General features: G+C 36.7%; 2 protein-coding genes across 3 annotated transcripts; both read right to left on the bottom strand.

Moving 5' to 3' along the window:
- Positions 1-122: 122 nt before the first annotated feature.
- Positions 123-10047, bottom strand: LOC103462234 (adhesion G-protein coupled receptor G2-like). Its single transcript, XM_081604866.1, has 15 exons — positions 10039-10047; positions 9454-9610; positions 9217-9270; positions 8969-9041; positions 8747-8891; positions 7711-7824; positions 6609-6734; positions 6230-6275; positions 6029-6120; positions 4172-4287; positions 3643-3911; positions 3473-3569; positions 3136-3265; positions 2144-2300; positions 123-1763 (listed from the first exon to the last, which is right to left on the bottom strand). The coding sequence occupies exons 1-15, from the start codon at positions 10045-10047 to the stop codon at positions 1669-1671; spliced, it is 1680 nt and encodes a 559-aa protein (XP_081460992.1). The 3' UTR covers positions 123-1668.
- A 3255-nt stretch (positions 10048-13302) lies between these two features.
- LOC103462235 (adhesion G-protein coupled receptor G1-like) lies at positions 13303-25176 on the bottom strand. Of its 2 annotated transcripts, XM_081604963.1 has the most exons (15): positions 22861-25176; positions 21647-21798; positions 21475-21559; positions 21226-21367; positions 20618-20731; positions 19798-19923; positions 19636-19681; positions 19438-19526; positions 17712-17827; positions 17234-17502; positions 17063-17159; positions 16449-16578; positions 15941-15970; positions 15707-15866; positions 13303-15398 (listed from the first exon to the last, which is right to left on the bottom strand). In XM_081604963.1, the coding sequence occupies exons 1-15, from the start codon at positions 22896-22898 to the stop codon at positions 15364-15366; spliced, it is 1629 nt and encodes a 542-aa protein (XP_081461089.1). In that variant the 5' UTR covers positions 22899-25176; the 3' UTR covers positions 13303-15363. The 2 variants fall into 2 exon arrangements, with proteins under 2 accessions (XP_081461089.1, XP_081461090.1); XM_081604964.1 differs by lacking the exon at positions 15941-15970 and having other exon boundaries at positions 13305-15398; positions 22861-25172.
- Positions 25177-25610: the final 434 nt, after the last annotated feature.

Here is a 25610-nt window from a genome sequence, read left to right as displayed (position 1 = left end):
AACCTTCACTAAAGGATCATTTTATTTGAAGAGTTTAAGGACAGTGTTTCAAAACTGCAGGAAAAATGAATTATATTTTCTAGTCTGCTTATTTTTATGTAACATTCTGTGTATGTAAATGTAAACATTAGACATAGATAACACAAGTAAACACAAAATGAGCTGTTGAAACAGCAGCCTGACCCGGTGTGTGAACAGGAGCTGCTGCCTGTAACTAGCTGAGTCGTCCTTAACAGGAACATTAAATATCATCACAGTGTTGTGGAGGATCCAGACAGTTTCATTGCTGCTATAATTATTCTAAGTATGATTTTTAAACTTTGAAAATCTGATATTTTATGCAGACATTTGTTGAGTTTATAAAAATTCTTGATTGTTACTCCACCTTTAAGAAGGTTTTGTCTCTTTTGAAATCAGATAACATGATCAGAGTCACAAGAGCGCCCTCTAGAGATGAGTGCAGCATCCAAAAATGTGAGACTGCTTTTCATAAACTGCCTTCTCATGTGACACGAGAAGGCAGAAGCCAGTCAATAAGCAATAAATCAATTAATCACATGATCAATTAAAACGGGCTATAATGTCCATTCTGATGATTAGTATTTTTTTGAAGGGTGATTTTGTTTACAGACACATACTAATCCATTTTATTTATGTTTTTGTTGGTTTGTTGCTTTTTGTTTGTGGTTGTTGTGTTTTATTATTATATATTTAAAATATCTTCCAGTTCTTGTCTTCTTTACAAAAGTTACTGGTCTCTGAGAGCCAACTTTCAGTATTATGCCATTATCAACATATCAGTTGAAAATGATCTCAAAACAACAACATTATCATTTATCGTGATAATTATTGGAACAAGTTATTGTTGAGCATAATTTGTTATTGTCACAGGCCTGATCATTGGAATAGTTAGCCAAACATGTTCTAGTTATAAAACATATGGCAAAAAATATGGCTATTAAATAAGCAGATCAGTTACTCATTATTGATGAAGGCAAACCATTTGTTTCATGAATTGTCTGTAAGTTTGTGGTTTGCTTGGTTTTAGCTGAGATTTGAATAATTACATATCAGACATGTTCAGACAGTTTAGTAAAGTCTGGCTGAACATAAACTGGCTGAACATAATCTGTCAAATCAAACAAAACTGAGCCTGACCTGAGACTGCAGGTGAAAATTAGCATCATTTGCTTTTACCTGGTACCATGCATCTATCCCTTCAAAGAGTTAATGAAATGTCCTACACTGTCCCTGTGTCAACAACAACAAAATAAAAACAGTATAAAGACAAGTTCAGATGGGTTTTGTCAACTTCGAGAAAGTATTCAACCGTGTCCCTTGGGGTTTCCTGAGAGCGTTACTTCATGACTGTCGAGTACCGGGCCCCTTCATATGTTCTTTAGGGCCCTGTGTCAGAGCTTGGCCTGTAATTTGGACTTGGTGTTGAGATGATCTGCTTCAATGGTCCTAACAATCACTCCATCTTGAAATAAGCACAAGAATATGGATGGATGGAAGAAACTTTTTGATTGAAATGTTGCATTTTGTGTTTACGTGTTACATTTGTCTGATGTGTAGATCTGTTTGACATTCTGAAACATTTCCTTAAGGCAAACTAAAGACCAATGAATCACGGCTGAATGTCTCTGAGTAAGATCCTGCTGGAGATCAAGAGCTTTCAACCTGCGTTCCAGGGCTCGGAGTGGCAGATTGGTTTCCTGAATTCTTCAAATGCAGCATAAAGTAAATGAAGATGAAGAAACCTGCAAAACAAAAATGAGTAAAAATATGTTCAGATACAAAATCCATCCATCCATCCATTTCCTTGCACCCTTGTCCCTCAGTGGGGTTGGGAGGGGTGCTGGTGCCCATCTCCAGCTAACGTTTCGGGCTAGAGGCGGGGTACACCCTGGACAGGTTGCCAGTCTGTCGCAGGGCACAGATACAAAATAGTTACTGCATTAAATACTTTTTTACCCTGAAAATGCCTCAACTTTAAATCCGCGTGATTCACTTGCATATAAAAGTTATACACACTGAGTGTCATAAAGTCATTGGAGATTACTTTATTGGAAGTTCAATGCTATGTGCTGCTATGTGTTGGCCAAAACAGAGGAAAGCCATTGTAATAACAAGTTCAAACCTTGCAGAGAGTTCAGGATGCAGAAGACGTAGAGGCCCGGAGCAGGAAGCTGGCCCAAAGAGAAGAAGATCAGCCCCCAGGACAGGCCCAGCAGAACCATGAGGACCAGCAGGGTTACAATTTCTTTCCGGGCCACACGGCGCTCTCTCTGTCCATGCTAGTTGACCGAACGTTGAGCAAACAAATATAGCTGGTTATTATACTCAGAAAAAAGATGAGTATCAATCCATCCATCCATCCATCCATCCATCCATCCATCCATCCATCCATCCATCCATCCATCCATCCATCCATCCATCCATCCATCCATCCATCCATCCATCCATCTATATATTTATTTATTCCTGGTTAAAATAGTTCGATGTAGAGCCACCAGACCATCCCAAGTTGCTGGGTTTATAGCTGGCATATTGAACTGGGCACAAGACGGGCATGAAAAAAACAAACAAAAAAAAACATCCCCGCTGTACTGAACCTCATTGAAGACCTCATAGTTATTCCACCAAATATTGATTTCTGAACCCTTCTTGAGTTAAAACTTTAGTATTGTTGTTTCTACATGAATATGAATTTGTTTTCTTTGCAATATTTGAGGTCTGAAAGCACTGCATCTTTTTAATTATTTTGACCATTTCTCATTTTCTGCAAATAAATACTAACATTTTTGCTTGGAATTTCAGAGACATGTCAGTAGTTCAAAGAATAAAAGAACAATGTTCATTTTACTCAAGCATATGTCTTTAAAAAGTAAAATCAGAGAAACCCATAATTTTGCTCTTAATTTTGGTCTCTTAATTTTTTCCAGAGCAGTATATACTGTGTATAAAGTTAGCTACCAGTGTACAGTATAGAGTATATACTCTATATTTTATGGCAAAAGCTTCTGATAATTGTTAGTTTTTTGCCACCTAGCTTGGTGCACAAGCTAACTTCAGCTAATGTGGTGAATATATTGAGAAGGGTACTTCTCATATTGATCATGTAACAATTACCTGTTTGGTAAAGTGGGTGCTCACAAACCATTTGATTGTCACTCCAAACATGATCACATTAAAGAGGAACATGATGCTGAACAGTCCCAGGGTGGTCCCCAGCTTCACTCTATCATCAGTTATATAGCATCTACACAGACAAGAAGCACAGTCACAGAAGAAATTCAATTATGTAAATATGAACATCAAGTGGATGGAAAATATGTAGTAATATGTTTACAGAGAAAATGCATTTCTTAATTTAAAGAAGACACAAAAGTACATGGAAATAATTTTTCTAACAGCAAATTTAGTGCTGGAGTAGATTTTACTGCACAGGTTCAGATGTTTACTTTACATTTCAGTTTCATTGGGTCTAGATGACATCACAGAGGTACGGCCATACAGGTTCTTATCGATGATCACCACCACTGACACAATGACCGCTGGAAGACCTGAAACACAACAACTGGTACCTTAGCTTAAGGCTGCAGACATTAACTTTCAAATTCAGACGATGCCACTCACCCCATCCCACCACGCTGAGTTTCAGCAGGTACCGCCTCACATAGACATTGAAGACTTTGACCAGAAGAAGGTAGAGGTGGAAGCCCTCCAAGGCCATCCAGGTGAAAGAGGCCAGCAGGGAGTAGTGAAGAAGAAGAGCCACATAGAGACAAAGCTCAGTGGAGGACGACGCTGCTGCTGCCTGACTGGAGAGGAAGTGAACGTTGAGGAGGATCAGAGCGACTGCCAGGCTGATGTGGATCTTCTTGGAATCGTCTCCTCTGAGTTTTCTGTCAGACACAGAACATATTCTCAGAAAGTGAGAAATTCTGAATCAGTTTCCTTGCTATAGTCACAAAAAAATGTGGTCACATAAAGTGGAGGATAAAAAGAAGAAATGATGACTAAAATAGTATTTGCATTGTGATTGAAGTAAGATAAACCAAATAAAGAACATCTGTAAGAAGTTAAACAGGTGATCTGATCAGATAAAGAATAAAGTGATATGAATGCTGGTAGGTATGTAACCAATCATATAGGAACACTGTACCTGTTTGTGATAAAGAACAAAACAGTGATGACCAGAGCAAGCAGAGAGATACCACAACCGATGTAGGTGATGTAGAACAAGATCTCAGCGTCTTTGGGTGAGAGGTCTGCAGAAACCTGAGGAGAAAATATACCCTGACATTCTGACGTTGATCTGCAGCACTTTTGTTTTTTTCAGGCATGTCAACAATTCTAAAATTTCTGAAATAAAATAGTTTTTTAATATAGGAACAAAAACATTGACAACAACTTTGCTTTTATTATTATTCTTGTGATTATTTGAATGTTTACTTTTTGGTAAATCAAGTGGAGCACAAAAAATATAAATACAAATTCTGGTGTTCCAATTTTTTTCATTTTGACACAAAAACATGTTTCACAATTGTAAATTGAATTTTTTTAAAGAAGAATGCGCACTGATTTTTACGGAAGAGGATTAGGGCCACTGGGAAAAAACATAAAACAGTTCTGACTTTAATCTCAGAATCCTGAGATTAAAGTCAGAATTCTGACTTTTTTCTCAGAAGTCAGAATTCTGACTTTTTTCTCAGAAGTCAGAATTCTGAGATTAAAGTTAGAATTATGAGAAAAAAGTCAGAATTCTGAGATTAAAGTTAGAATTATGAGAAAAAAGTAAGAATTCTGAGATTAAAGTCAGAATTATGAGAAAAAAGTCAGAATTCTGACTTCAATCTCAGAATTCTGAGATTAAAGTCAGAACTGTTTCATTTTTTCCCCCGTAGCCCTAATCCTCTTCCGTATATTTTGGACATTGATTAAAAGTATTGTCAAATTATTTTGAGTGTCTTGGGAGTTTTTCTTGAACTCTGTTACTAGAAGTTTTTTTCCGGACAATATGAACTTTGCCAATTCTCTATCATCTTCATATTTTCAGTTTTTAAAACTGTAGGAAGCGCATTGAAGACGTTGACTCAAGAAATAGCATTGAACTGCTTTTTCTTCTTGGGAGAAATGCCACAATGTTTCAGTTAAAATAAATAGGGTATATTGAGTAACCACAGAATTAAAATGTTAACATTTGTTTGTGAATACATTTGATCTCTACTGATCTAATTGTCTTCATGCAGTGGTAACTTACATAATCAGACTAAGAAACAACAAATTAAATGTAAATGTTGGTAAAGATTCCATATCTTACTATGTGAAACAAACAGTTTTTAATAAATAACTTCAGAAGGAAATCAACAATCTGATTTTTTTCATTTACTATTACAAAAAAATTAATCATGTTTTCTCATGACCACTGTTTTTTGTTTTTTTTTATAAACTAATCTGATTTATTTAGCCCATCTGCCTCTTTCTTCCATCTATTCAGACAGGAAGTATCTTTTTACCGTGACAGGATGGCGCCACATTCAGGTATGTTTGTGTATGTGCAATTTATGTAGGAAAGAGCGAAATTGCTTTCAGAAACAAGTGTTATAATGATAAATGCTGTATTTATTGGCTATAACTGTGGACTCTAAGCTACAAAGTGCTTTTAGTTTTGGATCAGTCTGTTATGGAATTGAGTTGAAATGAATATTGACTCAAAAGTCATTAGATTTTTTAAAATATAAATATGAATCAAAGTGTGAAAAGTCTTAACAATATCAGTATAAGAAAAAAATTAAACACTAGTGCTGAAATGATTAACTCTTAGACTTCCTATCTGTTTTATAATCATGTCATATTCATCTTCCACATTTAATAAAGTGTAATTTACTCACTATATGAGGGAATTATTATGAATGTGTGAAGATATTTGGTGTTGACTGACGTGATAAAATGAGAAACCTCCAAATGTCATTTTTATCAGGCTGAAGAAATCCATTTAGAACAGAAAGTCCATTCTTACCATAAGCACACCAAAGTACGTGAGATGACTGGAGAAACAGGTGGCGTGAGTCTCATTATATTCCGTATTGTCACATTGTCTTGGAATGGTATCTGGTAGATCAGAGACAAAGAAAAAGCTGTTATGTCTGTGATTACTGCTCATCAAGACCTCAGTCAGTTACTACATAGATAATTAATAATCTTTTATGCTGCTGCTCACCATTTTCTTTGGTATTTAGGTACACACATGTGACGTTCACCGTTTCCTATAATACAACATGTGTGTTTTAGATGTTCCTTTAATGTTACAAAATGAAAGATGAAGTCTTTACAATTTAAGAGTTATGGTAACTAGCTACAATTCAATCAAAGACAGTGGTGTCCAAAGTGGGTCCTCGAGGGCCGGCATCCTGCATTTTTTAGTTATCTCCCTGGTTTAACACACCTGGATAAAATGATGGATCATTAGAAGGCCTAAGAAGATCACTGACATGATGAGGAGGTTGTTACTACCATCAGGGAGAGAACTAAAACATTGAGGATGCCGGCCCTCCGGAACCCACTTTGGGCAACACTGTTCAAGGATAAAACACAGTTACATTCATGTTTGCAGTGATACTGATTGTGATCTTGACTGGTTCCGTAAGTCCAGAAACGTCCATTCCATCGACACTCAGGCCAATGAGTGTGTGCTTGTACAGGTCTTTTAAGCCTTCCCAATCATCCTGCAACACAAAATACACTCAGTTAATGGATGTGAATGTTTGTCCTGGACAGATATTAATATTCCATCTGTATTTCTGTCACTAAAACTCTAGTAGCACAACCAGTAATCTTTCTACAGAGCTCAGTGCCCACGCAGACAGATACTAGACTTGGGCTACAAATGTCACATTCCCCGTGTCAAGCCACTGTGGAGCCAGACACAATGTCAGAGATGTCTCATCTTGGCTGAGGAGAAAAAGAACTGGTCTCTTGATCAGTGGTTCAGAGTTCTCAGATGAAAGTAAATTCTGCATTTCATTTGGAAACCAGTTTGGTCTCAGAGTCTGGACAAAGAGTGAAGAGGCAGAGAATCCATGTTAGTTCAGGGAGCTGCTTGTGACTTATTTCACTCTATAGCGTTTAATAAACTCTGAGAATGTATTTCATTGTTTTGTGTAATTTTACTTGTTTTTAGCCTTTGTATTACTGATATATGTTGTCACTTCTGTTTGATGATCTTGATGAACACTTTGGTGCAGCTACATACTGTTTGTAAAGATGAGTACATTTGACTTGAAGTCCAGTGTTAGTTGAAGTTGCTTTGTCATCTGCTGATTCTGCTTAAATCATTAACAACTAGCTGGTTATCAACTAGAGACTAAGTTCTAATTTAATTATGAAACCTATGATTATATAAAAACACTCAATGGCCTTACGTTATTAAAATGTTTGGACCACAAATGAAACATTACTTGACAAAATTCCAAAATCTACTTTTATTCTTTAAAGTGTGTCAGCTGTAAAACTCTCTTATATAAAACTCAGATTTTGAGGTCTACAACTATGCCAACTACAGTAAACATATCCATAAGATCAAGAGCAAATTTGACTTTCACTCTTAAACCTTTGATACAATAAAACAGTACTACAAAAGTTCATTTAGTTTGTGTTTTGTTAGTCTTGGGGAACTGATATGAGAGGTGTAATGTCTCTGACCTCCTCTGGAAGCTGAACCGACCAGAATGCAACTGTATCATTTGGTCCAAGTTTCAGCTCTTTAGGCAGGTAAGCTCTCAATTTTCGGTTGGGCAGATCCTCATCTACCGAACCCTGCAACAATGCAGAACATGAAAATAGTTATATCATCATAATGAACTTTAATGAATAAAATTAGGTGCCCTTATTCGCAATTCTGTACATTAAAAAATAACACTTGATCCCACACTGAACAAATATTCTATCAACAGGCTTCTGATACTCATCCAGTTGGATAAGAATACTCTTGGCAGAAGAAGTAAAACTGCTTCCTGAAATGAAATCTGCTTCTGCTCCTATACAAAAGTGTAGCTCTAGAATAGGGTGAAGTTTTGAAAGCCCCTTTCAGAAGCTTAAACCTTTCCTGTATTATCCATTCCAAAAAAATTCTTCCTCTTCTTATTTATTTACTCTTTGGTTATTGCATAAAGAACTATGCAAAACCCTAAATATTAGTTAATATTATGAAATAGTAATAAAAAAATTATGAAAGAAGTCTGTCAGTGAAACACATCACATGATAATCTCATAACTCTACACATCCAAAAATACTTCTTGACAGATGTCAGTGCTCCACAAAACACCATTTGCACTACTTCCTTTCTTTTCATTAGTTTTCCTTGTGTTGCTATGAATTTGAGTGATAACTTTAAAATCGATCAGTAGACGGCAGCACCACTTCCTTAAACAAAGCTCTGCTGTGTGGCATCTTTGTTCGTCTTCTGTGCATGCGGGTCACTCTGGGGTTGTGAATCACTCACACTAAAGTCTGATTCTGGTCACAATTACACTGGAATGATCAGCCAGGTCAAAATTTGGGATTTCGACAAAATAATCAAAATTGAGCATCAAGACCTGCTGTGTGAATGTAACGGCTCTGAAGGCCCTTGAAGACCCCTGCACTAGGACATTAATTCATCATTTGAAAGATAAATATGTTTTCATGTCAGTTTACCCAACCCCTCCCATAATAACATATTGAGAGGATTTACCTTACCTCTGTGTCACTCAGATACATGTCAATACTCTTGCCACTAGAGCCAGAAGGCTTATGTAGGACAGCCATAGAACGATTGGCTCTGAAAAGTGATGTTTGGTTCACTTTTGTTTTCAGCAAAATGTCCTCCAAGGCCTTAATTGCTCTAGTGGATAAAAAAATGAATAAAATGGTGATACAGTTGAGAGATTTACATTAAGCAATTTAGAATGCAACACTTACTGGAGTTTGTCACATGCTTTATTTTTCGCTGCCAGACATTGGCTCACAGATTCCATGCAGCATTTGGTCAGACCTGTAGAGTTATTTGTCATATATTACCTTTTTGGGTAATAATATATATATATATATATATATATATATATATATATATATATATATATATATATATATATATATATATATATATATATATATATATATATATATATATATATATATATATAGTGTAAGTGCGTAGTGCAACTTACCATTAGATTTCCCATTAGATTTCTCACAAGCCTTTCCCTTTAGGTGACAGGTACCTTGAACACAGTTTCCAGCATTTACAGTTTAATGGAACATGAAAATTAATTGTCATATATTACTCTATTTAGCTAAACACATCATACTCATGTTGTATATTCATATAGAACATTATATATATATTTTTTTTTATTTTTTATTTTTTAAACACAATATTGCATCTATTACATAGTGCATCTTACCATCAGATTTCTCATTAGAGTTCTCATCAGATTTCTCATTGGAGTTCTCATCAGATTTCTCATTGGAGTTCTCATCAGATTTCTCATTAGAGTTCTCATCAGATTTCTCATTAGAGTTCTCATCAGATTTCTCATTGGAGTTAGCACTAGCATCTTCCTTTAGGTCACAGATATCTTGAACACAGTGACCAGCATTTACAGTTTAATGGAACATGAAAATTAATCGACATATATTACTCTATTTAGCAAAACTCATTATACACATATGTTGTCTATTCATATAGAACACACGCACGCACTCACACACACACACACACACACACACCCCACACACGCACACACACCCCACACGCACACACACACACACACACACACACACACACACACACACACACACACACACGCACACGCACACACACACACACACACACACACACACACACACACACACACACACATTTCTAGACTGATGTCTAGAAATGTGTCTGGTGTATATATACGCCAGACTTCTGTCTGGTGTATATATACACCAGACATAAGTCTAGAAATGTCCTATATATATATACACAATATTGCATCTATTACATAGTGCATCTTACCGACAGTATAAAGGCACGTAAAACAGAATACGACCCACCAGGGCACCCAGAACTTCATCCTGTGAAGCAAAGATAATCTGTATAAAAGCTTTTTAGGTTTCAAGAACATCCACATCCCTGAACCTCCCACTTCTGTTACACCATCACTGAGAACACAGTTTCACAAAAAAATCCCATTATAATTCTCCAAACATTTTATTACACATAAATTTAAATGTCTTACCTCAAAATACATTGTGAGATTTCTGGATTAAGCAATAATATGAAGTATATAAATAAGATGTTCCTTTTAGACAAGGAGACAAATGAGCTCACATTGAGTAAAGACTGATTACACAAAATATTATTTAAGAAGCCCTAGAGCATTTACCTTCCCCAGTATAAGGTTGTGTGAAATTGTGCTTATGAATTTACCGTGTATACATGAAGCCCTTTCAGAAACAAGTGTCCTTAAACAGTAAATATCTGGTGATTGTATCAACATATAAACAGCAGGGGAAGCAACTAGTTCCAGAGGAAGCTTCAGGTTAAAGTGAAACAAAGAGGAGTTCCTGGTAACGCAGAGGGATGCAAATATGTGGAGGTTTGATGAACAAGATGGTTCTTCAAGTTAGCTTTTGTAATCTAAAAAACTACCACAGTTGTAGAACAATCGTCAACAAAGCCCAAAGAGTGTTTTACGCTGTACTGGCTATCGTACATGTTGACTGTAATCAGGTATAAAGATTCAAAAGTCAGCTGAAACATTGATCCCACATTCAGAAACTCAAAGAGAGTCCTGAAATAGAAGCGAAATGTCAAGTACTTTTTTAAAACATCAGAATGGAGACAAATACATCATTGCATTATGTAAACCAAATTGAGGTTCCTGAGTCTGTTTTACTGTCTGTGGTAATGCCAGACAATAGTTTTTTCAGAAGATGAAAAAATTACTGAAGCACAGTAGGGACCAGCTCGGTGTCACATGCTGGGTATGTGGAAGGCAACACAATGCATGGAGGTGGCGCCTGTTATGCGCTGGACTCTGTTGATGAGGAGTTGGTGGCGATGAGACTGGGTTGGAGCTGGTTGGAGTGTTGCCAGGGCAAGAAACACAGTCACACTACAAAACTAGCTGGAGGAGGTTGAGGACAGACCAACTTCTTTTGAGCAGCATGTGCAGGTTTGGTCTGAAAGAAGTGTGACTTTGGCTGAGCTTGTTATGGTGTGGCGGTGTGGTCTCAGAGTTTCAGTCCATACTGGAGAATCTTTTAGTGAAAACAAGCTGGAGTTCCTAGACTCATGTCGGGTGTATTTGTGTTTTCTAATTAATAAGCAGTTTTAGGGAATTTTAAAGTGGCATAACTAGCCTAATAACTGTTCTTTGACAGCACAACACATTGCTTGATTGATGGCAGACACCAGATTAATTATTACTAAATAATTTGAAAGTCCAGTGCAGGAAACTCAGTGTGCAAGAGAGATAGAGATTTACACAATTTGTGTACATTTTGGAGCAATTTCTAAACTACAATTTCCAAGATCATCATTTCAAACTATTTAATGTCAGAAGTTTATGCTGATGTGCAACCATTTTTCATGATTGCAACTGGTCAATTAGGCGTGTAAAAAGTCTTTACAGGGCACAGAATCAACAACTGGTTGTTGCAACCCCTAGTGGAGATATCTGGTAAAGGTACAAAGGTCAGGAATCCCGGAACCAGCGCGACGTGGACTAAGGCCTCCGCATGGCTTACCTCCGCATATGCCACCCAACGCATATGGGTGGCATATGCATTGGGTGGAAACGCATATGCGTTGCCACTGGAAATATACGCCCCGGCATATATTTCCAGTAAACCTCATAATGCAGCATACATTAACATCAAGATAGTGAATTAAATACATCAAGTCCAAATGTTAGTGATTGGGTAAAATCAAATCTAATCAGTTCAAACTTCAACAAAGCCCATGCCTCCAGCAAGTAATCATTTCTCCATAGCCGAAGATCACAGCTGCACCCTGTTTTCTAACTACCAGTCCACTGTGTAGTAATCAAGCTGCCACCTCTCCTTCTCTCATTACTTCATGGATTCTGTCATTAATCATCGTTCCTGGTTTTTCTCAAATGATTGTAAGCTAGCTCTTATCTTTTTGCTACTAAACATTTTATCACCAACTTCCTGCTTCGACTGGTCTGCATTTCTGGTCCGGCAATCTCTGAAGCATAATGTTGAGTATATGTATTGTAACAGTAAAAGCTGATTAAATATTTTTGTAGTTCTGTTACTAGCGTATGCTAGGGGTTTGAAGAAAAATATAATTGTAGCCTACCTCGATATGTTGTGGAGACCTTGCTGTTTTTCATGAAAAGAATCCAGAGCAAATCTGATGTAACGACACCAGCGCAGAGGGCAGGTGAAATGTTTTAGCTCTGAAGGAAGTTGAATAACATGTATATTATTCTTTTAGGAGAAAGAGGAAGCAGACAGATACTCATTTGTGTTCTCTGCTCGTCCGTCACGAAATCTACTGACATTCATAACAAATTACAAATAAAGATGTTTTATTGAAGGCAGGTCAACCTCCTGGGAAGAGATCTTTCAAATTATTGGAGCAAATAAATTTCCATGAGACGTGACTGTAGCACTGATTTAAATATTAGATGGAGTCATGAGGCTGCTGACTTTATGGAACGAAGCACCGAATGAAACTTTGCTGCTGCTAAGAGCTGAGACTCTTCTGTGGAACTGAAGAGTGCTGGCAACGGCTAATTCACACCAGGAAGGTCTTTTGGTCCGTTTGTTTGGACTGAACCAATAACGGACTGTGTTATTTTTGCTTGGTGCGATTTGCTTTCAAATTTAGCTTCTTTGCAAGTGGACTATAATTTATAAACAAAGCTATACTGGTGATGACCACTGCTCCCATTGGACAGAGATGACAGGGCCCGGGACAAATGGGAATAAAAGAAACAAGCTCTGGATGTTCTGGTTACTGCAGTACTTTTGTGCACCTTTGTGTTGTTATTACAAACTGCAATACTGTTGTGAATGTCAAGAGCAGTTAATATTATACTGAAAAGCAGCTTGATTATTATTAAAGTAGTTTAATAATGAACTGATTTTCAGGATAGATAACAAATATCCCCAATAAAATGAACAGAATGTGATTTTTTTGTCATTCTCTTGGAAGAAGAACTGGACATTATGGACCATCTGTCTGCAAGAGACAACTTGTTCATCTTAGTCTTAAATACATTCAGAAATAAACAAAGTAGAAGAAATTTTTCTTAACATTTTACACACACTGTATCCCACTGATGATAATTCTATTGTTATCATTGCTCTGAGAGAACCACAGGAAGTGGCATGTTTACTTTTTGCAGTGCATAAACATACAAAAAATATATATTTTATTTGTTTGTAAGGATAAGCAACTATGAGGGCAAACGCAGAGAACAGAAAATCACAATGTTTACCATAGTTTATGATTTACAGCACATTGCTGTTCAGTCTGTGTTGTGAGGCAGACATGTTCCTGATTCATATCATGTTACTCTTACAAGTCTCTGAATGACATGTTCATTTGTTCCAGAGTTTCTTTTCTCCTTTGGAGATGAAGTTAAAGAGTCTATGTCTCCATGTTGTGGATAAACTTTATTGTATTTATACAAAAAATACATATCAAACCCAATTTGCTGGAAAAGCAAATTACTCTGCAAACTTCACTGGATTTGTTTTATATGTAAAACTTTTTATTTTCTCAATTCTAAACATCTTGAGTAAAATCTCTATTTCAGTAACGTGTTCCTCTGGTTTTGTGTGTAGTCAATGGAAACATTTATGTTAAAGCTGTAATTCTTCCTACAGCTTTGCTTTCTCTGCTTCCTCTCCTTTGTTATGTTAATCTTGATATTTGACATATTTTATGTTCCTCTTCCCAGTAAAGTTTTTTAAAAAAAAGGCTTGAAATGAGTCAGTGGTGGAGCAGGATATGCAGCTTTCCCATCTGTGATTCCTGCTCATTTCCCGCTTCTCTTTCCACCCAGCTGCTACAGACTAACGGCCACTAGGGCAACAAAATCTTTACAAAACGGACTGGAAGTGTAGGCTAGTGCTAGTTTAATAACTCCTGATGTATTTAACTGTTAACATTTTTCCACATAGTTCCAGTTGATCAAGTCCAGAGGTGGCAGAGTGCCCAAAGATTTTATTCAAGTAAGAGTAGCAACTACTTCTTTAATAGCATATTTTAACCCCAATAAAAGGAAAAATTACTCGAGTAAGAGTGAAAAAGTGTTTGGTAAAAAGTCTAAAGTACTTAGTAACTGATAAAGAAAAATTAACCATTCAATATTTAAAAACTACATCATCAGACATACCAAAATATAAAGTTATGTGGAAATGTGTGTATTATGAAGACCAAAATAATTCATATCAATAACATAATTACAAAATAACAAAATCAAGCAAAATATTTTTTTTTCCAAATCAATTTAAAAATCAACCAAACAAACAAAAATAAAAACTAACAGAAACTGCAAGTGTGTGTCTGGCGAATTTTTGGTTAAAACATGTTTGTTCTTCAATCAGAAGTTACTCACTGTGGCTAGAGAATCCAAACATTTTACTCTAGTAAGAGTAAAGATACTTCATAATAAAATAACTTGAGTAAAAGTCAAAAGTACAGCATTGTAAAAAGACCCCTAAAAGTACACTTTTTTCCAAAAATGTACTCATGTAAATGTAACTAGTTGCTATCTGATTCTGTAGTTAATGTTTGGTGCGCCATGTTTTCTGCTTTTGCCCCTTCACTCAGCACGCAGACCCAGCAGCTGACACACAGAATTCCCTGTGTGTGTGTGCATGTGTGTGTATGTGTGGTTCATTCAGAGCATTTAAAAACATGGCCGTCCTTACTGGTGGTCCTGATTCTAACTCATCTCTCCTCATGAAGATCCAGTCACTGGAGAGCTGGCTGGGCCCTCAACAGCCAAGCTTGTTGACAGATAATCTAGTGTTTTAAAAATTTTTATATATTTTCAAGAAATTAATAAAGCCTGAATATGATTTATTTATATGATATATATAAAATGAAGGTATTCCTGTGCAAAACACTGTGATGTATTATTAAAATGAAGATTTTAATTTTTTTTTAATCTTTTTGAAAATATCATCTACAAAGAGTGCTTCAATGCACATTATTTTCTTTAAAAACACAATCTAAGGTATTGTTATCGTACAAACATTCCAAACATTTCCTTTGTGACTTCAGGATTTAGTGCTGAACGTTTCAGAGCTCGGCTTGAAGGCTGAGGCTTTGATCTTCTTCACCGAGAAGACAAAATAATGAGGATGAAGACACCTGAAAAAACAAAACAGAAAATTAACAAACGGAACACATTTCTGCTCTAAAAATCACTTTTTTCCACTGAATTGTGTGGAAAGGGTTACAAATGAAGAAGAGAAAAGCTTCATTTTGCTAGATTTATTTTTTTCTCTGTGTGTGTGTGTGTGCGTGTGTGTGTGTGCGTGTGCGTGCGTGTGTGTGTGCGTGCGTGTGTGCGTGGGGGTGGGTGTGTGTGTGTGTGTGTGTGTGTGTGTGTGTGTGTGTGTGTGTGTGTGTGTGTGTGTGTGTGTGTGTGTGTTTGTGTTGCAGTAAGTTCTTCAGACCTTGCAGGGAGTTGATAATGCAGAATACGTAGAGGCCAGGAGTGGTCAGCTGGCCAAATGAGAAGAAGATCAGACCCCAGGTGAGTCCCAGCAGGACCATCAGAACCAGCAGGGTGAAAAGTTCCTTCTTCGCTTTGCTTTTCTTATTCGGCGCAGTCCGCTGCGACAAAAATGAAACAAAACACAGGCTGGAGGTCACCGCTTATCCATAAAAAGCAGCCAAAGTAAACTCACCAGCATGTTGAATTCAAATCCAATGCAGACCTAACATTTGGAAGCAGCTTTAAGTTAGTTTTTTTTTTAATTGTAGAAATTCTATTTTCAGATTTTGCTTTCAATCCCAAATTAGATTTTTCAAATTTAGTATTAGATACACGTTACTGCGCCAAATCCTTGCAGAATAAATATCAGCAAATGAAAAGATGGCAGGAGTTAGGGTTGAAGGATTTTCAAATTAAGTGCAAAATAAAAAGAAATGAATCACATGTTGGTGTATGTGATGTTATGCTAAAGTGATGCTCAAACCAGCAAAGTTGCAAAGAAAGCAAAACAAGACAAGACTGCTACCTGGTAACTGCAGCAAAAGCGTATTCTGAAGAGGGAGTCTTTGTAAAATAATCCTGATTATTTTGTATACCAATAAAAATATGATCTATTTTGGACAAATCTGACATTGCCTTAAAATATTTTGACCACAATTTTCTGATATTTTTAGAAAATCTGAAAAAAATTGTGATTATACCTGTTTGCTAAGTTTGTCACACATAAGCCATTTTGCGATCCCTCCAAACATGATGCCATTAAAGATGAACATCATGCTGAACAGGCCCAGTGTGGTTCCCATCTTCACTTTGTCATCTGTGATGTAGCATCTAAAGCACAGGAAGCAATTCATCGTGTTATGGAAAGGAAATAAAATCTGCAACAGAAACGGGACTGAAAACATCTGTAATAGACTTTGAATACGCTTTAGCCAAATCAACTGCACGTCTGGTTCTTTATTAAATATTGCAAAACACATGAGGTGAGAGTTATACGGAAGAGGATTAGTGCCACTGAAAAAAGAAATCCAAAATTTTCCCTCAGAATTCTGAAATTTTTTCTCAAATCTCAATATTTTTCATTTAAATTTTTATGTCAGCCTCACAACTTTGACTGTAATCTCAAAAGTCACACTTCTGAGAAAAAAAGTCTGATTTTTTAAAACTTTTTTTTCTAAAATTTCTGGCGTCAAGTCAGAATTATAAGCTTAATGTCAGAATTGTGAAAAAAAAGTCTGATTTATTGCAGTGGCACTTATCCTCGTGCAGAACAGGAAGTGGTCTAACTGTGCTTGTGTGTCTGTGCTTTCCTTACACTGCAGTCTCATTAGGCCTAGACTGGTCCAGTGTGGCACGACCGTACATGTTGTGGTCAGTGATCACCACTACTGTCACAATGACCGCTGGAAGACCTGAAACACACCAGATGACACCTTCACTTGAACATGCAGACATTTAACGTCCAGACTCAGATGATGCCACTCACCCCATCCCACCACACTGAGTTTCAGCAGGTATCTCTTCACATAGACATTGAAGACTTTGACCAATAGGATATAGAGGTGGAAGCCCTCCAAGGCCATCCAGGTGACAGAGGCCAGCAGGGAGTAGTGAAGAAGAAGAGCCACGTAACGGCAAAGCTCAGTGGAGGACGATGCTGCCGCTGCCTGGCTGGGTAGGAAGTGAACATTGAGGAGGATCAGAGCGACTGCCAGGCTGATGTGGATCTTCTTGGAATCGTCTCCTCTGAGTTTTCTGTCAGACACAGAAGACGAGGTCAGATGTAGATGTAGATGACAACTTTTGCTCAGATTCCTTGCTCACAGAAAATCCAGATGTCATGAAAAGGAGCAGGACCGGTGGAGTGGACGACTAATCGAGAGACCAGAGAGAAAACAACAGAACTAGAAGAAAAGGTAAATAAGACCGGGAGTCGATGTGGGCAAAGAGAAGAACTCCACTACCTGTCTGTGATGAAGAGCAAAACGGCGATGACCAGAGCGGTCAGAGAGATGCCGCAGCCGATGTAGGAAATGTAGGTCAGGATCACCTCGTCTTCAGGGGAGATATCTGCAGACACCTGTGTGGAATTGACAGCATTGCTCTACAATCTGGTGTTGTTGTGGCAATATCATGACACAATTTTAAAAACTGAAATTGACTTTACAAACTGGGTACATAAAGCACTATAAAACTAGAATTGTTATTACTTTTTGTTGTAAGCATGTCTTTCATGTTATATCCTAATGTGAAGATAAAAATTGCTTTAGGAAGCCATGAAATATGGTTGATTTTCCTGCCTGCTGTTTTCTTTATAACAGCAGGATGGCGCCACATGCAGGCATGTGCAACTTTTTTTCTGGGTGTGTCAAGTCCTCTTTGAGAGCTATTTACTTTCACAGTGATGCAGAGATGCAGAAGTTATAGTGATGCATAAATGTTCTTTTTTTTTGTTTGTTATATATATATATATATATATATATATATATATATATATATATATATATATATATATATTTGGTATCTCAATGACATGACGCTCTATAAGTTTAGGCTTAGTTTGGTTCCAGCTGTTTGGTTAACCCTAAGCAGAAATATGAGTCAATTTGAAGCTGTGCCGTTTACTGAGTACATGACAGAATCAAACACTGATCTTTGCTATTTTTGGTTCACTGAACTGTCCCAAATACACAGAGAGAGAGAAATGTGTGTGTTAAAAAGTACAAGTTCTCAATTACAAAAGTAAACATGCATTTTTGTCATCAATGAATAGATACTTTAGCACAAAAACGCCCAATAGTATTATAAATAATTTAGCCTCTCTACTTACTCCAATCTACTTTCCCATGGATAAAACAGCAGGTAAAGGAAGTTACCTCCCACCAGCAGACGTTTACTTATTGCCACCATTTGTTCAATCGGCGCTCAGTGGCGTCACTTTGCTCTGACACCAGGTAGCGTTTGTCAGACACCAGGAGCTGACTGTTAGTTAGGACACATGAATCACATGGACTGGAGACAGGAGTGTGACTCCTCTTTTTCTCAAGAAAATGTTTGACTTTGGTATCATTGATGTCTGTTAATATGCTTTACATGTTTGTTATTTTAAATATGTCCTTATTTTCATATTTATGATAATTTTTCATGAGCCAGATATTTTTGCAGCCCTACACACACTGCATGATCCAAGTGGGCGGAGCATAACCACCGGTTACATATTTCACAGTTTCATCTTTTAAAAGTGACCTTTGAAAAGTAATTTTGGTAACACTTTGTGTGCATAAGACTACCATGATAATGTCACTAACACGACATAACACCAGTTATGAACATGAAGGAGTCTTCATGAATGTTTATAACAAACAGGTGAGTTTTTTAATGTTCCATAGTATGCCTGGAAATGTCAAACAATGGGAAAAATGTCCTCAGAAATGACTGAACTTGTCAATTCACAAGTAATTAGAATGTGTTTTAATCTGTGATCCTGGGTGGGCTGGAGAAAATCTGCAATAAATTTAAACTTGTGCACCCAAAGCTATTAAAAGCTATTAAAAGCTATTAAAACTGAAGTTGTGTGGTACTTCTGAAAGCAAACTTGTGCATGTATGAAAACTTCTGACCTCAATGTTTTAACATTCTCCTGCTGTTATAGAAAGACAATATGAAGTTTAAACTAAAAGCTGGTCCTACCATCACCACACCAAAGTATGTGAGATGATCACAGGAACAGGTGATGTGATTCTGATCCCACATTGTCTCACAGCCTGAAGTACTGAAGTCTGAGAGGGAGAGAGAGAGAGACGGAGAAAGAGAGAGAGAAGCTTGTATTGTTCTTTAGATTTCTGTTATGTTTCTGCGATTCGAAGCGGTGTTACTTTGGAGACTCACTCTTCTCTGTGGTGTTCAGGAACACACACTGGGGCTTCAGGGTTTTCTAGAGAGAAAACAACATTTCTTGTTTAACATCTAATCTGTGAATTCTATCCATCAGTGACAGCATAAAACAGACGTCACAGTCTTACAGAAAACTGAAACTATAAGCATTCTTACATCTATGCTTGTTTCTGTGTTTATGGTGAAGCTGACTCGGTCCTGAAGTCCTGAAACCCTCCTGCCACTGACACTCAGGCCAATAAGCCGACGGCCATACAGGTCATCTGAGTGCTCCAGAGCCGTCTGCCAAACAAAACACACTCTGCTGAATTCAACGTTTTTCAAGTAAGAGAATTAGAGAACATGTGTCTCGTAATGACGTCCATTTACAGTAGCATCTCAATTTTAGCAGTTATTCACACAAACAGTAGCACAATATCCTTAATTACACTGATACAGCAATGTAATAATATCATGTATGACTAAATCTACTTTTTAATTTTGCAATGTAACATCAAGATGTAATGGTAGGTTCTGGTTTATCCTTCCTGTTACAAATGTCCTGTTTAACAGAAAACACTTGATTTCAGCTGATTTGCCATATTTATTCATTTATGAAACAAAGGTGAAAATTTAAAGAATCACTCTGTATTACAAAATCTAACATTCTTCCTGTCTGAGCATCATTTAAAATAACCCACCTCTGGCCAACATAAATTGAAAGAGCATCTGGTTTTTGGTGTTTACTAAGTTATACACATTGTTCAGTCTCATAAGTTTGAGTAACGATCCCAATGTGTAACCAGAAAGATTATTTTAACTATGGCATTCTGACATCTAGGCTGAGTTTTTTTTTTTTGAACACGCATTGTCATTTTAAACTCCATAGCAAGACTGTGGTCTTCTACAACCGTCACAAAACTGAACTGGACAGTCGTACCAGGAAACAGCTGATCGAAGTGAACAGAATGATGGAAACAGGATGGACGTCACTGACCTCATTAGGTAACTGGATCATGCAGAACACAATAGTATTATTCTGGCCAGCATTGAGCTCACTTGGAAGGTGAACTCTCAATTTGCTGTTTGGAACATCTGAATCTGTCGTTACCTACAAAGGACCCAGAAAGAGAAAGTACAGAACAGAGGAAGATAAAGTTTGAACTGCAGTCGGTAAAAAAAATAAAAATAACTAGAACTGCAAGCAGTAGCCAACAGGTTCCAAGCCCCAGGAACGCCGCAAGGAATTTTGGGTATCATGACAAACAATAAAATTGCTACCCCTTCTCTCTCCCCCATGCAGCTGCTTTGACCAGGTCTTGAGTCTGTCTGACCCAACAGAAGCTTTACTTGACCAACTTTAAGGTCTTGCAACTTTCTTGCTTTCTTTGGTCTAATACTGATATCAGCACAGTTACTGCTGGTGAAATATCCATGCAAAGGTCTGCATACAGTATGTAATTCACTATTCGAAGCAAAACTAAAATCAGACTAAAAAATCTAAGGAACAAATCTTAGTCTCTATTTTCTTATTACAAAAACATTACATATTAAAAAAATAATAATAATTTTACCACCATTCAAAAACATGTAACAGGCTGTCACCTGTTTGTCACTGGCTGAAATGTGAAGACCTTTAAAGTCATCAGTGGGTCTGTACAGTAAGGCCACCATGTTGTCCTGGTATATGGCTGATGAATTTGTAAACTCGATTTTCTCCAGAGCTTCCTGCAGGACTCCAAGGGCTCTTGTGGAAAATCATAAACGGATAAATTGACCAACCAGATCAACACCTTGTTATTAATACACAAATTCAAATGATCTGTATGATTAAAAATAGACTAAAATATTCACTTGACCGTGTCGTTATGGGGAACATTATGCAGTAGTAACATGAAGGTTTCCATGCAGCAGGCTGCATGATCAGCGTCTTTCTGTTCTGAAGATTTCATTAATACAGAGTTTATATGAGAAAATGGAAAACAGAAAATAATCTTCCTTCCGGTACCTCTTGATTTTTACGTACCTTGATCAGAAGGCTTTTTGCAATTTAAATAGTCTAATGCTTTACAACAACCTGGAGATGGGGAACGTTTTTTGGCTGCACTGCCATTTGTTTCCACATTGTGATGAAACGTGAAAGACAAGATCAGCCAGCAGAGACTCCAACGCCTCATTCTGTGAGACAGAGACAACATTCAGCTCACAGCAGCTGCTTGTGGTTAAAGAGTCGCTGTGTTAATGAATACCAGTGCAGAAAACAATTATTAATGGAACCAAATAAAACATTTGTACTTATTTTTTTTTCTGATTGTCTCAAAGTCTGCACAAGTTCTTAAACCAAACTAAACTTTACTGTGTCTTTTTTTAAACCAGTTACAAACATCGATGTAATTATGCAGCCAGAAATTTGCATACGCCAGATAAGACAGAAACAGTCATTTTCTCACAGTTGGAAGCTAAATCAGACAAAAAAAGTTTTAGGTCAGTCAGAAATACCAAACTTATTTCTGTTTGCTAAATGAGGAGATGTCAGAAATAAGGTTGAGTGATGTGCTACATTGATTCAGACATATTCCTCAGTGATATATTCACGCAGGTGACATTTGACTTTTTTAGTGCAACATTGTAAACATGAAAAAAAAACAATAACAGAAAATAAGGCTTAAAAACATGATGCTGTGTGTAATTATTGTACATAATGAGCTTTACACAGTGAACTGAGTTAATGAAACAAAGAAACTTTTGAATACTCCAACTCATTGGTATGACTGTAATTTAGTCTTTATCAGAGCTGCTTAACAATAAAACACAGTGAGGTAAACTTGAGTTCACTTTCATTAAAACAACTTCATTTATGTTGTTTTAATTAAAATTGACTTAAAACTTACGCTGCTGTTGGAAGCCTCACCTGTTTCTGGGATGAGCAAAGTCAGCAGTGTTTCAGGATCCAAACAACACCACTGGTCAACATGATCATTTTCTAAATTTAAAATGTTTAAAAATCTTAAATCTTATGGTTAAACCTTAACCAGCATCGCCAAACACAAAATTAAAACTGAATAAAACATTTTATTTTATTTTTTTGTTTTTATGAAACCTTTCTTTTCAGTGAGTTAGTTTGAACTCCTACAGAGTTTTTATTTCTGAGCACATTGATAAATAAAACACAGTTTCTGCTTTGGTCTGACTTTAATGCAACCAGCTTAAATAAGAAATGTGAAGAAAATCATATCCTACCTGCAGTAAAGCGTCTGCTCCATGATCAGGTGGAACATGAAGATACAACTGATGTGACAGCAGGAGAAAAACTAACCTTCACTGGAAACCAGTTAAAAATAAAATGTAAATGAGACTCCAGAAAAAAACAGGAAGCATCCAGACATATCTGTGTCTGTTCTGAATTATTGCAATACAGTAAAATGTGCGTGTAACGATAATTGTTTGCATCAAAGACTATGTGATACCAGAATTTTGACAGCTTTGCACATTTATTTAACCTCAATATCTTGAGCAGCTATTTGTTGGTCTATTTAACAAAACTAAATTGTGTGCTTGTAATGAGTGAAGATGCTAAAAGTTTGAGGTTTTAACTTTTAACCTTATGCTCACTTCCTGTCTGGTTCACACTAACTGACTCGGTGTTTGAAACGTTTGCCAGCACATGTGCAGCTCTGAAGACAGAATCATCAGTTCACTACAACCTTTGAGAAATCCAAAACTCAGAAAGAAAAACTTCAATGCAAAATTTAAATGTACGATTTCCAATCCATGGTTTTTATGGGTTTAAAATGCAATCTGCTGTAATACTTCTTAAAAGTACAGACTTACGTCAATTTTCTGAGGTTTTCTTTGGAACAAATGGGATGGAAACCCATTTGAAGAGGGATGAGTGATCATGTAAATGAGAACAAAGCTGTGTCTGTTCTACCAAAAAGGTGATTTCTTTTATTCAAATAGCATGAAAGCAAAACTAACCTGTTTTTTTTTTGTTTGTTTTTTTTTACACGTCATGCATCTGGTCCAGCAGAGTACTGAGAACGCTTTAGTTAGTGAAGGGATTCAAAACAGTGTCTCTGAACTCAGCTAGATGAACGGCCGGTGTCGGTTCTGATCCAACAAATAAAGAAGAAAGAATTAATAGCAACAACAGACAGGTTTTAGTCAAGACCTGCACGCAAAAGACTGCCAGGATCTTTGGTTGTTTTGGTTTTTTGTCTAGGTTTGTAGTTTTGTTCATTTGTTATCTGTGGGTTGCCTTCGTTCTCCTGTTTTCAGCCTTGTTTTTGTTTTACTTTAGGTCAGTCTGGTTCATGTACTTCCCCAGCTTCCCTGTCACTGTTACTTCTTCTTACTCCTTTGTGTTATTTCTCTCCCTCAGCCTGCCTTCTCCTTTACCCTCACAGCTGCACCTTGTTTTCTAATTAACACCAGTCCATTATTCCAGTGTTTAAACTCATTTAGGAGACAGAGGAACATGGGAACACAGATGATGAAGTGTTGGGAAGTGAAGCCACACTGCATCCTGATTCCTATCTAATTTGACTCCATAATCAAACTTTAGTCATGGATCCACTTTTATATTTCTGCTGGTGAGCCGTAGCTATATAGAACGACTATTCAAATAAAAATAATCCCTATGAGCCAACTTAAATCTTAAATCACAGTAGGTCCACACAATATTTCAAGGTTTTATCACCATCACATCCCTCTGCCCAGGTGATCAGCAGAGTGATGTATACCACTTATTATTATATAAAATATAATCAGTTGCGGAGGAATCAGGCTGACTGCTGTAAAATATGTAAATACATTGGTGATACTGCTGACGATGCAGCGGTCCTGATGGAAGTCTGTTTTATTTTGTTTTTTTTAGCATTATAGTTTAGAAATATCTGGTTTCCCCACAATGTAAGGATTGTCATATTTATTATCCATAGCTTCTTTGTCATACTGACAAAACAAAAGTTGTAAATTTAATTTAAAAAATGTATATAACATTCAATAAGCCGCAGAAAGTTCTTTTCTGTCTCACAATGCTATAACATTGTGGTGTGCCTCCAATTCACCACTAAAACACACAAACATAGAAAATGACAGAAGTGAAACTTCTACATGAACAGAGTGTTCAGGCTGCCCAAACCTGCTGGAACATAGTGGGTTTTTTGCTCCTTAGTGGTAAAAAGAAAGAAGTACCTGCTACAGGGGTAGTTAATGTTGGCCAACTTGTTAAAGAAACATGCATAAAAAACTGGGATAAAGGTCTTAATATAAAATGTATTTGGAGATAATTGACAGAGCTTTAACTTTCACTTTAACAGTGTTCCACAGAGCCAGCCTATGGCATAATCAGACTAAGCAGCTGTTTAGAGCAAAAGCACAAATTAATAACAAAAGTTTATTTAGATGTACTATTGAAAGGTCAGTATGACTTAAAAGTAAAAACAGAAAAAGTAAAAGAAAAGAAAAAAATTATTGATCATTTCCATTCTCTCCTTTGACAATACTGACTTTAAAAACAATGATATCTTCTACCATTTCCAAACATAAAAGAAAAAAAAAAACACCATATAATTTGTGTACATCATGTAACTATAGCTTTCAGTGACACAGTGTTGGTTGGACATTCAACCAGTGTCTTAATTCTTTTTTCTAATTTTTTTTTTTAGTAACTTTAGTCTTTGGTATAATGCACAAATGTTCAGACAGGGATGAACTAAATCTTTTGACATTAAATTCACATCTGGAGTAAAAAATGAGGAAAAATAGCATGTCTGATATCAGGGGGGAAACATGCAGAACTAAATAAAAAATAATAATATGGAGCTGGTGAAACCAAAACAGTTTCAAAATCAAGTAACGAAGAGGAGAGTGATCATTTACATATTTATTCAAAACTATTAATGAAAAAAAAAAACGACATCACAACTGTGTTCAAACAAAAAAACTAGAAACATAAAATGTGAAGGAGTAAACAAGCAGGAGGAGTC

Source organism: Poecilia reticulata, chromosome 3, assembly GCF_904066995.2.
Source record: "Poecilia reticulata chromosome 3, P_reticulata-male-v2, whole genome shotgun sequence".
NCBI lineage: Eukaryota > Metazoa > Chordata > Actinopteri > Cyprinodontiformes > Poeciliidae > Poecilia > Poecilia reticulata.
Note: the sequence above shows the minus strand (reverse complement) of the source record. Positions and strands in the feature narration are given on the sequence as shown.